Genomic DNA, 12,863 nt, shown 5'->3' on the forward strand with positions numbered 1-12,863 from the left:
GACCTCCCCGATTATTAGCCTTGAACCGTCCGCAGACTGCACGGGACGCGATTCGGCGTTCGATTTTCAGTCCCAGGGCGGTCCTCGGACTTATTGCGGACTATCCAGGGCTGGTTAATCGAGGATGCCCATAGCTTGCGCATGACGTCACCACAACCCTGCCTGGAGTACTGCTGTCAGCGCTCCTCGAGAGAAGTTCCCAGACTTCCAGCGTGCTTGCAGTGCCCTAAGATTGCCGCTACAGTGGCGTGTAGGCGTTCCTCGAGAACGCAATTAACATTGCCCACAGAATAGGTCATTCATCTTTTGGCCATCAGACATAACAAAATTTATGATGCGGGATCACTACCCGGAAGAAGCACGATACGTGCCTTTTGCTCAGCAGAAATGGAGATGGCAGTGCACACGGATGTTTGTTCGAAAAATAATGTAGAGAACCAGTTATGAGCATCGCAGTTTCCGTGCACTGTTATTTTATCAGTTATCAATGTGTTCTTCCCAGAGGCGGTATTCTCGTGTTTTGTCCGTTTTGTGTCCGTTTCAAAAGTGTCAGTTTTGAGCAAGCCCTAATTGGCTAAAAGCGAAGACCCAGAGCCGCGGCTTCTCGGAGCAGACGATATTTTGTCGCCTTGTTTCTGGTTCGCTGGCGGAACAATAAGCACATGAAAGATAGTTTAAAATAGGTTTAGTTGTTTAATATGTGTTTACAAGAAAAGTTGCGCAGAAGTCAGCGAAAAGCCCGCCTACAATTGAAAGTACGTCACAATAAAACGGACGCAAAACGGACGTTTTCAAAACGGAAAAACACGAGCATACCACCCCAGAAGAGTGAAGAGATACGTTTCGAGTTTAAGGGCGTTCACCGGTTCGATTCGGTTTTGTTGTTGTCGACGTACAGGAATCTCATGATAGAAGTTGCACTGGCAGCCTGGGGGCAAAGGTTGTAATCGACGGCTTTATTTTTACGGCACTTGTACCACTTATAGTTCCTTTTTTGTCACAATTACCACACTGGAGGACGCAGCCCTCCCTCGTGCTCGTCCCACTGTTTATGCCTTGAACTGGCCCAGTTCCTTCTTTGCCTCCGAATATTTCGGGTTTCATCCCTTCACCAACTTCGTGTTCTTTGCCATTTGCAATGTCAAGGGTACCACTTTGCCAACACTTCGCGTTACGCGCAGAAGCGACAAACGCAATAAACAAGCCAACGAAAAAATAATCAAAAAGTTCTATTATAGCTTCGCTTGCTGTTAAACGACAAAAGTGTGCATCGACGTCAACTAAATCAGACGTCATCCGCTGACGCAGACAGGCCCTCAATTCAGTAGTGTATCCTGGCCGTTTGAACCATGCGAACACAATGAAGGAGTTTGTTGACGCAAACATTGTTGCACTGTTAATACGGTATTAGATGTGTTCAGGGCGAAACGACAACAAAAGGAAGAGGTGCATGCGTTCCTTCGATATAGAAGCCAGACATGGCTGACAAGTTCTCTTCAAGAAGCTCTACGCGGGTGCGCAGAAATATGTGATTCGGAAATAACAGCCAAATTTCAGCAATTAAGTTCGTTCATGTCTTTAATTTATTCACCTCGCTGCGTCATCAAGTGTGCATCGGTTGAGGTGGAAGAACTGCAAAGAAAGGTTGATTAATCAACAACTTGGAGGTTAACGTCCGATATTTTTGGCACTGCGTAATAAGAAACTTCTCCCTCCATAGAAATTCTATGGGCCAATAAAATACGGAGCTGTTCCGAAGCAGTTCTAAGCCGGCAAAGATGACAAAGAGACATTATATATCCCAGTGGGCGAAGTCGAACTCTATGCACACACAAGCGCGAGTTCCGCATTCTTACCATTTCAAAAGCGAGAGCTCTCTTAGTGGGTACGATGACACTCAGTGGGTCCCATGACCTCGACCAAAGATGGAGCCCGTAGAGATGAAAGCATGCTAACGATATCCCATGGAATTGTTTCGCCAAACGAGAAGGACAATCCCTCACATAAAGTGTATTTACTCGATTGATTAATTATGTACAGTAATACCTCGTTAACTCGAACTCGCGTATCACGAAAAATCGGCTCAGTCGAAATTTTGAGCCGCACCGAACCATTCCTATACGTCTCATGTATTTGTAGCCCTTTATTTCGAAGTATGTTTGGGCCGAACTGCGGATATATCGAAATCTTGACTGAAAGAGGAACGAAAATTTCGCCTCCGCGGACCATTTCACAAGATTCGCGCGATGCTGCCGCGCCTAAGTCCCTCTTTTTTTTCCTCCTTTATCCTTGTTTAAAATGGTACCAACGTACTCGTGAAGTGCAGCGCTACACGTACGTGCCAATTGTGACTCTCAACGACCCCTCTGGGGCCAGTTATTGCCCTGTTCTTTTTTGGGTGAAGCTAAGCCTAACCCGCCGCCACGCCGTCGGTCCCCCCTTCACTGCTCCGGCCCGCGAGGCTGGGCGCGCCGCTGAACGCAGCGTCTGCCTCAGCGTTCGGTGGGGATCCCGTTATTCAAGATGGTCCTCCGACCTCCTCGCTGCAAGTAGCAACCACTTCTGCTGATGCCGGACAACAACCAGAACCTGTTGAAATGGAACACGACCAAGGGCCCGGCTTACCGAGCCAGCCAGCGCCCTGGACTTTTTGGCACCGCAACAAGAGCACCGGAACAACACTCGTCACCAAGACTGACCGGGTAAGTCGACCCCGCTCACTGTTAGTGCTAAGGCCACTATCCAAAATCAACATTCGCGAAATACCTAAGAGTGCTTTCGCTAACCTTATAGGCACTACGGCCCCACAAGCCTTTCATTCCGAGATAGCCTCTCACAAGTACGACGCCGCCGGCAATTGCCTTTACATCACAGTTTACGATGACGAACATGCCTCACGCATCCTGACTACTACCCAACTCACGATTAAACAAAATGGCAAATGTACCTCTATCCCAGTTGAGGTCAAAAAGTCCCCGCACCGTCCAAATACCACAAGAGGAGTAATTACAGTTGAGCCTGAAGACTCCAACGAAGATATTTTCGAATGGCTTCGCTGCGAACATGCAGAAATTCTCTCGGTACATCGCATCGGCAAAACCAACCGTGCGGTAGTCACGTTCGACTCCCCAACTTTGCCAAAAGCGGTGAAGTATTACATGGCCATCGTTAAAGTGAGCCCCTATATCCCCAAGAGAATGGTATGTTACAACTGCCACCGCATCGGTCATATGTCCAAGTACTGTCCCAGCCAGACGGTGTGCAGGACCTGCGGTAGACCACATGATGTAGGTGAGGATTGCGGTCCGACAGTATATTGTGCTGCATGTGATGAATTAGGCCACATTGCTGTCAGTCCAACTTGCCCCAGCAGGCTCCCCTCCAATAGCACACCCGCTAAGGATTCTGCCAAGGACATTTCTTGGGCGGACAGAATACGTGAGAAGGAAACTCAGCGCCAACCAAACAAGAGCCAAGGTTCTTGTGACACTCAACCGGTCCCCCCTTACGCCGCCGTCTTGGCCCAGCTGGCTGCCTTGCGAGAAGAACTCCAGCAGCTCAAGACGGAAAACCAGGAACTCAAAAAAGCCCTAGCCGCAAAGAATCAGAATTTGGCCAAAACGAACCCCAATAAACCCTCTTCGCGCAACAATACGCGCCCTAGCCGGAGCCCCGGTATCAAACGTACTCCCACATCACAAAGTAGGATCGACCCGGAGCTCACGCAGGCTCTCCACGCTATCCGAACCGACATTCAGCGTGAACGTACAACACGGCAAGATGACATCGGTAAAATTCGAAGTCTTCTCGAAAGTCATGTGCAACAAACAACGGCCTTACTCCAACGTTTTTCAGAAGGGCTAACCCCAACAGAGGCTCCAGAGGAACCCCCGCGTAAAGTCCTTATTCAGCAATAATGGCTACTCCTACTATTCTACAGTGGAATTGCCGCAGCTACCAGCAGAATCATCTCACATTGTTACAACGCATTAGGCAAATCCAACCGCTATTTATATTGCTCCAAGAAACTCGCACAACTCCTAACGTTCGCGGCTATACGACCTACACCAGCCCCTGCATTACCTGCAAACCGCATCGTAACTCAAACGGATCCACCCTCACACCCGGCTATGCGGCCGTACTGGTCCGTGCAGACCTCGCTAGCCGACAAGTCATTGTGCCGGGCCTCACGTCTACTCAGCATGAAGTCGTAGTCGCTCATGCTCGACTACCTAGTGGAAAAACCATAGTGGTTGCCTCGGCCTACTACAGGCCCATTACAGGATCCCTCCGTAATGTCAGTTTTAATTGGATAAACCAACTTAAGTCTCAATTTCCCTGCACAAATATGGTTATTGGAGGCGACTTCAATGCAAAGAGCCACACCCTTACAAAAATGGGTTCTGAATTTCTGTTGACGTTTCATTGAGTTCTCATTGATTCAACGGAAAATCAACAGAAACTCAATGTTCATTGAGTTTACACATTGAGAACACAACGGAATTTTCGTTGTGGTCCGCACAATGATTTTTCTATTGTGGAGTTCTTGTTGACTTTTTGTTGTATTTTCAGTGACTCATGGTGATTATTTGTGAAACTCAATGTTCATTGAGTTTACACATTGAGAACACAACGGAATTTTCGTTGTGGTCCGCACAATGATTTTTCTATTGTGGAGTTCTTGTTGACTTTTTGTTGTATTTTCAGTGACTCATGGTGATTATTTGTGAAACTCAATGTTCATTGAGTTTACACATTGAGAACACAACGGAGTTTTCGTTGTGGTCCGCACAATGATTTTTCTATTGTGGAGTTCTTGTTGACTTTTTGTTGTATTTTCAGTGACTCATGGTGATTATTTGTGGGCAAGTCATCAGCAACTGATGCCAAATACTATCTGCATGCTTCTTCGACATGGACAGCCACGTGCACTAAAACTTTAATACCCACTGTCCTGGATGTATGAGCCTAATTAGGCAGCATCTTAGCATATTTTTGTGCAGTGTGAGTGTATTAAATAAGTTGCATTTTTCAAGGAAGTTGCATTTTGTACAGGTAGCCAGCTTTCACAATGCAACTCTCAGCGCTTTCTTGTACATATGGCAACATATCCATACGACCTGCATGATATCATAACGATTTCGAGATGTCTTCAATATCACAAAGATTTCAACGAAAATCACATAACTTTTACGGCATGTTGTCGACACCTTATGAATTCAACGACATTTCGTTGTCCTCAACATCATGAAGGTCCAATATCGCAAAGATTTCAACGACTTGTCGAATAAGTGTAACGACATGTCTTTAATGATAAGGATTTCTACTAGATGTCGATATACTGCAAGATTATAAAGGTCTGATATCGTAAAGAGTCAAACAACATGTCGAAGATCAACAACATGTTCATGATATAAAGATTTCAACGATGAGTCCTAGACGTTCTGCAACATGTCTTCAAGGTATTCTTACAACATGTCACATATCGCACAAATCAGCGCGTCATGTCTGATGCTTTGTGTAACATCTCGCAGACAATATATGTTCTGCCTTGTCAGCATTGGAAGCATACAAAGTACAAGATACAGCACAAGGTAAAGTACAGTACAAACTCTGATAACTTGCACTTTCAGTGTGATCGAACAAAATTCAAATTCTTGTTTATACTGTTGTTTTATCAATGTTTCTAGAGTGCATATTTCAATTTCAGCCATTCAGTTAACCCATAAAATTCACTTGTCCATACTACAAAATATCCGCTGCTTCACCATTAGCTAAAAATTTGTCTCCAGATATCATTAAACAGCAGCGTCTATATCTGGTATAGACGCTAGACGAAAACGTTTGCGTTCTGATTTTTCCCTTCTAGACGGACGATAGCATAACGACAACGATGTCAAGATATGCTTTGACTCATACCACGGCAAGCACAATCGTTTGTTGCTGAAGCCTCGGTTGCTCTTCGTCAACAACAAACTGAATCGGCCGGACAGTTTTTTTCGATTGCGTGTTTCCATTTCTGCGCAGGCCGGCGGGGGCGGCCCATGTTACATCTTTTTCGCTCGTCGCTGCCGCCCACAGTACCTGTTTGCTGCACTTATTACGTCGCCGCCACCACATGCTTCGGTCTCTTTAATATTGCCTTGCATTATCCCCAACATGTTACAAACTCAGAGGTTTTCGCTGCTGTATGCGCCTGACATGCCAGGAGTGACATCGCTTGTAGTTTTAGCGCGATGTTGCTTGTCTGCAAGATCGGTGCGTGACAAACAAGCGTTACCAACGCCACAACGGCCACAATTCCAACGGCGCATGCCATTTCCTTCGTGGCTACCGTGGCTTGCGAAGAAAAGATCGCGGGTGACCTGCGATAGCTTTGCTTGAGTCAAATAAGGGAGCTCCGGCTCAATCGCGCGGAGTACTAACAATGTGACCTCGTCTGCAAGATCGGTGCGTGAGAAACAAGCGTTAGAACTGCCAGAATTCCAAAAATGCAGCATTGTCTAGACACAAACGACAATTTTCATTGCCGGCTTACGTAGTTATATAATCATTTTAGACGTAGGCTGAAGTCCCGCGTGTATGGCCGAGTGGTTACGTCCTCGATTAGTGTTTTGAGGGTCCGCAGTTCGAATCCTCGTCGGATGTTTTTTTTTTTTTTTTTTCCTTATGAAGGTTTTATTACCTCTTCTTTTTTAAAACCATAGTAAACGCCTGTTCCTTGCTTTCAATCACACCGACGTTTGCCACCCTCTTCCTAAACCCAAAGTAGTTCGTTTTCTCGCACCTCCTCTGTAGAGAAACCCGCCGTGAAAACAAAACCAAAACTAACTTTAAAACCTTTACAATTTAAGTATATATATGTCAGTTAGTTTACTGTTATTCGCTTTTGCGTTTAAAAACCTCAAATTCAAGTTATAAACACTTTTAATACTTTAAAAGCAGGAAGTTAATTACCAATAACACAATTTTCGTCAAACACAGAAATGCTGCTATTGCAGTCTGGCAACTATCACTCCCTTTTTGTGTGTTTGTTTATAGAGTTGGTTTTGTGCGGAGTGGTAGCTGGGGCGATTTGTTCAGTTTTATCTATTTCAAGCTTAAATCATAGTTATAAAAGCTTTATAGGGTGACGATCATCGCCTCAACGATCATCGCGCGTCAAAGGTGGATGACATTGCGTCCGAACAAAGTGTCGGTGTCCTTGAAGGGCAAGACGAGCGTGAAGAAGGATTTTAGGCGGGAAACGTCGTTTCTGCTGGGGTGAGTACGCATTTTTTTTGTTTTTCTGTTCTTGTTCGGAACGAGTTCTGGTGCTTATGGGTCAGTTATTCCGTAGACCCCCATCTCATTTGCTCTCAGAGCCTATGCGATATAGCATACTTGTTTGGCGCCTTGGATTTACCAGTCTACCGTTTCCGCAGCCGTCAGCATCAATTTACGCTGAAGCTAGACCTTTGTTGCGATGCTCGCGCTGTAGAACGCGGCAGGTAATTATTTGACATCACGCAAGGCTCTTAAACACCGGGGCGTTTGTTTGTTATGTGTCTCTCAAACAGTGCCTTTGCGGCGACTGTTATTTCCGTGCAGTGCGCTTCGCAGCTATTACGCTCGCGAGACCGGCTGCCGCCGTCGCGACCCGTCTCGTGGTCTTCGGGCCGCGATATGCGTCGTGGTATGCGTGCCGTACTCGTGAAGCTCACATTCACATACGTGGAAATTGAAGGTGAAATGCGCGCGCGTGGTCTCGCAGGGGCGCCTGCCCACTCAACTCTATTTATATTGGAGAATCGAACTTGCAAAGGCAAGCTAGGCATTGAAATGGAGGAGCCTCAACTAGTACACACCAGTTCCGATTGAAAGCTAGCGATGCATATGGGCTGCTAGCAAGCGTTCCATGCAAATTAGCATAGCAGTGAGCTTTGCATATATCAGGCATACCCCACTCACAGAACCTGCGTGCCTAATAAATACATTACTCTGACCTAAATTTCAGTTTGGGTGTTGCGGGAATGTTCTTATTAGGGCCTTGGAGGTTACTCATTAACGATTAATAATCTGCTTAATGTAAGCATTCGTGGTTTGTGTGTGCTTTTCTTGTATTTCATCAAGTGCCACCACACTCACAGATTATGCACTTTCAGGTGCTGCTGCTGGCTGTCCGGGTTGGCTGGCTGGCTTTCAGTCCAGTTTCAAAGGCTTTGCCAGGGCCCTCCGTGGCCAACTGACACTGCACCTGCTGTACCCAAGTACTGCCTGGCCTTTCCTTGGTGCTGGGTACGCTTTGCCGCCAGGAATAGTCAATCCTTCATCCATCATCTGGCCGCTTGGACCACCCGTTCAGAAGCCAGCGCATTTGCTCAACGCATCGGTCCAGGCACCGCTGCCACATCAGTGCACCCACTGATTATGTACTTTCCGGTTAGTTATTTCATGTTGGAACCTGTCATAATGTATACCTGTTAGCAGTGCTCTAGCCCCTGGTTATTTGAAAGTTTCATGAAGCAGTGTTGTGCATTGTGAGTGTGTCATTGCTTAGCAGGGATATTGAAGCGAATCTGGGGCCAATGGCTAAAGTGCAAGAATAGAAATTGAACTGACTTTGAAGCAAGTATCCGTATGTAATCAAGCCAAGCAAACATTTAGGATTTTCGATATGGTTTTGAATTTGCAATACAGACTGGCGTGGAGCTACTTTCCATTTTAAGTAAGCTTACAATATTATCTACTTCAGATCATACTGTTATTAATCACACTATACCGAAAAGTACTGTCGGGAGCAAAAGTCTGGATTCCACGCGAGCGGCGGCCGAAATGCATTGCAGCGCCACCCTGCGAAAGCTCGCCTGCTGCGAGACACCGGCTGTAGGGCCTATCTTAACTGCACGCATGTTCGTTCGATTCATTCGATAAAAGCAGTCGCGAAGCGACACGCTTCCTTAAACCAGTTTGAGACTATTGTTTTGCGGTGCAGTCGCAGATAGCAACTACTTTCGATGTGCAACGCTGATAAAGAGTGACGAAAAACTACCCGTTCAACGCATCAGTGGCCGCTTACTGCCACTCACTGAGACCGTATCGCAAATGCTACACGCCGACGGAATTGCCCAGTCGTAAATGCTAGACACGGCCGAAGCGACACCGTTCGGTCTTTCCGTGAACAAAAAGCGTATCAGACTCGTGCGAGCAAACGAACATGCGTGCAGTTAAGATAGGCCCTACAGCCGGTGTCTCGACAGCAGGCGAGCTTTCGCAGGGTGGCGCTGCAATGCATTTCGGCCGCCGCTCGCGTGGAATCCAGACTTTTGCTCCCGACAGTACATACCGCAGTCTGTAGATTTTGTCGGCACTTTTTTCGCAGTCTCTCATGACAGGCACTATTCTCAGTGATTGGAGGATAGCCGAGGTAGCACCAGTCTTTAAATCAGGGACGGTACTTCACCATTAAATTTTCCTAACAAGCACCACACGCAGGGAACATTTCATCCACTCTCAAGTTGCTAATTATTTATAATATTACATTCGAATATCAGCACGGTTTTCACAAGGGTTACTTGAGAATTTTTCGCGTACCCAAGCTGCAGCATAAGTGTCTGATTGATTTTCGATGGCTTCCCGTCGATGAAACGGACCAAACATACCTCCAAAGAACAGAAACGTGCGATAAGGATTGAGCATGAGGGTGATTAAACAGCGCTTCCAAAAGCAGCGTACCACCGGGCTCATTCTGGCAAATTTGCCAGGCTCTAAGTCTGCGATTTAGCGCAACGATCCATTTACGGTGACACTCAAGCGACGCAGGAAATTTGTGCAGCCAATAGACTCCGCACATGCAGACACTTGTTTTGTCATGGTGCACTTCGCACGGTTCTTGCATGAGCACTTTGTGCTTACGCTGATTGTTGGTGCAGCCAGTAACGACGTAATCACGCCTGCCCGGACAAGTAGCTTCTGAACATCGCCAAGTAAAAGGCAATGATGGCAATTTTCCCAGAATTCCGAAAATAAACATCAATTGAGGATAAAAAGGTCAGGCGTCCTGCTGGCAGGACGAAACGTGGCCTCACAGGCAATGCCTGTCAGGGCAAAGTGGTGTGGACTGGCCCGCCACCTTAGTGGGTTAGGAACAGAATTGATGGGCGAACGGGACACCTCTTGGAAGAATTAAACGTTCTCCTTAGGCACTGCTAAACTTGTTGCTGCTGAAATGCCAAATAAATGACACCGATTTTCGATGACGTTCGGTGCGTCTGATATTCACGCATGGCACGGAGCAACAGCGTGGGACTCAGCGTCGTCTGCTCGCCCCGCAGTCCGAAAGAATTGGTGGCGCCCAGTGCAGGATGGAAATCCTTGTCTATCATGTCTGCTATAAAATATGCCCATGTGGTTGAGATTTCGGCGCATGTAAAGATGCGCAGGTTGTCAAAATTAATACGGAGCCCTCTACTATGGCTCACCTCACAGTCTGTGTAGTGTTGGTGCATTAAACCCGAGAATCAATCAATTATAATTTATGCTTCATCTACATTGAAAAGAAAACACTTGAAAATCTTTGTCCCCCAGGTAGAATCTCTGTCACCGCCACTGTATGTAATTTTATTGCACTCTTACCTCGCAGTCGTTTCCACCCAGATCCTGTGCATAATCGCTCAGCATTGGAAGCTCAGGCGGAGGATTGTCATGCGCTCAACATACCAGAACACTGTCACTAGAGCACCTCTCAAACTCTCGTACTCCTCAAGAAGTGCGCAGCATGCCTGGGGGGGCACAATAAAAACAGTGCCTCTTATCACACGCCACCACCACATGAAATATCGTTGCAGCTTTAAGTGCATAAATTTTCCTTATTCGAGCCACAGTCATTTGAAGCAATGAAAAAAAAAATAAGGCAATCAGCGCGTGGAGATGACACAGACAGTGCAAAATTACCTTATCTGAGCCGCTGTCCGCACCTGTCCAATTGTCACGCTGTGCTAGCATTCATCGTGCAGCCTGCTTCGTGTCTGTGGTTGTAGGAGGCGTGAACAGTGCAGTGCGGAATTTCGAACCAAAAACAATGCTGGGTATCCCTTACGACAAGGTATTCGCAAACCCACAATCCTGCAGAAAGAACACCAGCCACACAAAAAGTTCCTGCTAGCACCACGCCGCAAACCACATTTCGCGTATGACCCTCGTGCACTTCTAGCCAATGAAAAAATGAAGGAGCAAATTGGCCTAGTTGTAACTAGGGTTCACTCTTTTCAATTTAAATAATTTAAAAAATCAATAACAGTCTGCTCATTTTATTTTGCTGAATCGGGTGCTAAAAAAAGGTCAGTTTTTTTATGGATAGTTGCATGAGTCAGGGCAAGGCATCGTACTGCCTACTTTGTGTGCATTACAGCCATCTGACTATTTTAGCCACATAACCTTTCATCCAGATTGACCTAACAGCACCCAAATGGTTTTTTTTGGCCTTTCTACCACAAAGCAATACACCCACGGTGTACTGCAGTGGGCACTTGGCAAACACTTTAATGAATTCTTGAAACGCTTGTTTAAACAAGCCGAAAGCATGTTGAGGTATGCATGTTCACCCATAAAAACTAAAAATATACATTTAAATTAAATCTATTCGAAAAGAATTTTTAGTGGATCAATGCCAAAATCTGTAAATGAATTACCGTAATATTCTGAGAAATTGTTCATGGGTACTCAAACTCTTCATTGTCTCGATCCTGGAGTTCATGTTGGTTCAACTGTTTCGGTTTTATTTTCTGCTCGCAGGTTGACATTGGGGGCGGTGTGCTAATTGAGAAGGGGTACCTGGATCAGCTGGTGCATGCGTGTGCGAGTGGCCCTGGCAAATTTGCCAGGGCTCTTTTGCGCCATGTCTTCACTCCGGAGGAGCTCAAGGGGAAAACTCTCTTTGGAGGGAAAGGCAAAGCCCAGGGCGACACTCCTACAAAGCCAGGGTTGGACCCCGCGCGGGTGAAGGCTGTGGTCGGTGAGTGCACATGATTTGCATTTAGAGTGCCAAGAACAAAGCTGTCATCTTTGTCAACTTGTAGCTAATCACCCGTTTTTCTTCATGTGCACAGTGAGATCAGTGCATCCCTTTTATGCTTTTTGGGAAAGTGTCTATTTTTGCACACTTTTATTACTAATTCTGAGAACTTGCTGAACACGTTTTCATTTTTTATAGTAAATCATAAATTCATTCTATCTCTTGCAGGCTACACGGGCCAGAAGTTTCCAGGTGTGAGCGCCGGTTACATAAAAAATAACCTATCATCGCTTTTGAATCGGGAAATAAAGTAAAAAGTGCGCGCTGAACACCTTGTTTTTCTTTTTGCATGTCTGCATGAGGCAGAATTTTTAGTCACATGACATGCACTACTGCCACACCATAAACTCGTGTATTGGTGGTGCGATAAAATGTAGATTCTTGTTCAACCTACAATGATCGCAAAAACCTTTGAAAGAAATCGCAGCAGAAACACATTGAGCATTCGTGTAAAACTCAACAACATATCAACAGAAACGCATGGGGCACTTGTAAAAATCTCAACAAAATATCAACAGAAACGCATGCGGCACTCGTAAAAATCTCAACAAAATATCAACAGAAACACATTGGGCGCTCATAAAAACCTCGACAAAATATCAATACGAAATTCAGTGGAGACTCAACGGAAAGGCAACAGAAACTCGACGGGAATTCGACGTAAGAAATTCAACGGAAAATCAATGAAACCACGGTGGCCACTTTTCCTGAAAAACTCAACAAATCCTCAACACAATCTCAACAGAAATTCTTTGGATACTCAACAATGTTTGTTGAGTGAATTCAACAAAATTTCTTATGAAACTCAACA

The 12,863-nt window shown here is 45.8% G+C and overlaps 1 protein-coding gene across 2 annotated transcripts; it reads left to right on the forward strand.

The window, feature by feature from the left end:
* Positions 1–7,010: 7,010 nt before the first annotated feature.
* LOC144169724 (uncharacterized) lies at positions 7,011–12,559 on the forward strand. 2 transcript variants are annotated; one of them, XM_077699038.1, is made up of 4 exons: positions 7,011–7,263; positions 8,145–8,421; positions 11,773–11,992; positions 12,221–12,559. In XM_077699038.1, the coding sequence occupies exons 1-4, from the start codon at positions 7,172–7,174 to the stop codon at positions 12,304–12,306; spliced, it is 675 nt and encodes a 224-aa protein (XP_077555164.1). In that variant the 5' UTR covers positions 7,011–7,171; the 3' UTR covers positions 12,307–12,559. The 2 variants fall into 2 exon arrangements, with proteins under 2 accessions (XP_077555164.1, XP_077555165.1); XM_077699039.1 differs by having other exon boundaries at positions 7,012–7,263; positions 11,773–12,273.
* The last annotated feature ends 304 nt before the right edge of the window (positions 12,560–12,863 follow it).

Source organism: Haemaphysalis longicornis, unplaced genomic scaffold (assembly GCF_048455015.1).
Source record: "Haemaphysalis longicornis isolate Haplotype H1 unplaced genomic scaffold, Haemaphysalis longicornis Haplotype H1 scaffold_2, whole genome shotgun sequence".
In the NCBI taxonomy this organism is placed as follows: Eukaryota; Metazoa; Arthropoda; class Arachnida; order Ixodida; family Ixodidae; genus Haemaphysalis; species Haemaphysalis longicornis.

What these genes read in the sequence shown, in the direction of transcription:
- LOC144169724 (XM_077699038.1), top strand. Translation starts at nt 7,172, where the DNA reads ATGACATTGCGTCCGAACAAAGTGTCGGTGTCCTTGAAGGGCAAGACG. An exon ending in GAAACGTCGTTTCTGCTGGG is followed by an intron (nt 7,264 to 8,144) that starts GTGAGTACGCAT and finishes ATGCACTTTCAG; the next exon opens with GTGCTGCTGCTGGCTGTCCG. An exon ending in CACTGATTATGTACTTTCCG is followed by an intron (nt 8,422 to 11,772) that starts GTTAGTTATTTC and finishes TTCTGCTCGCAG; the next exon opens with GTTGACATTGGGGGCGGTGT.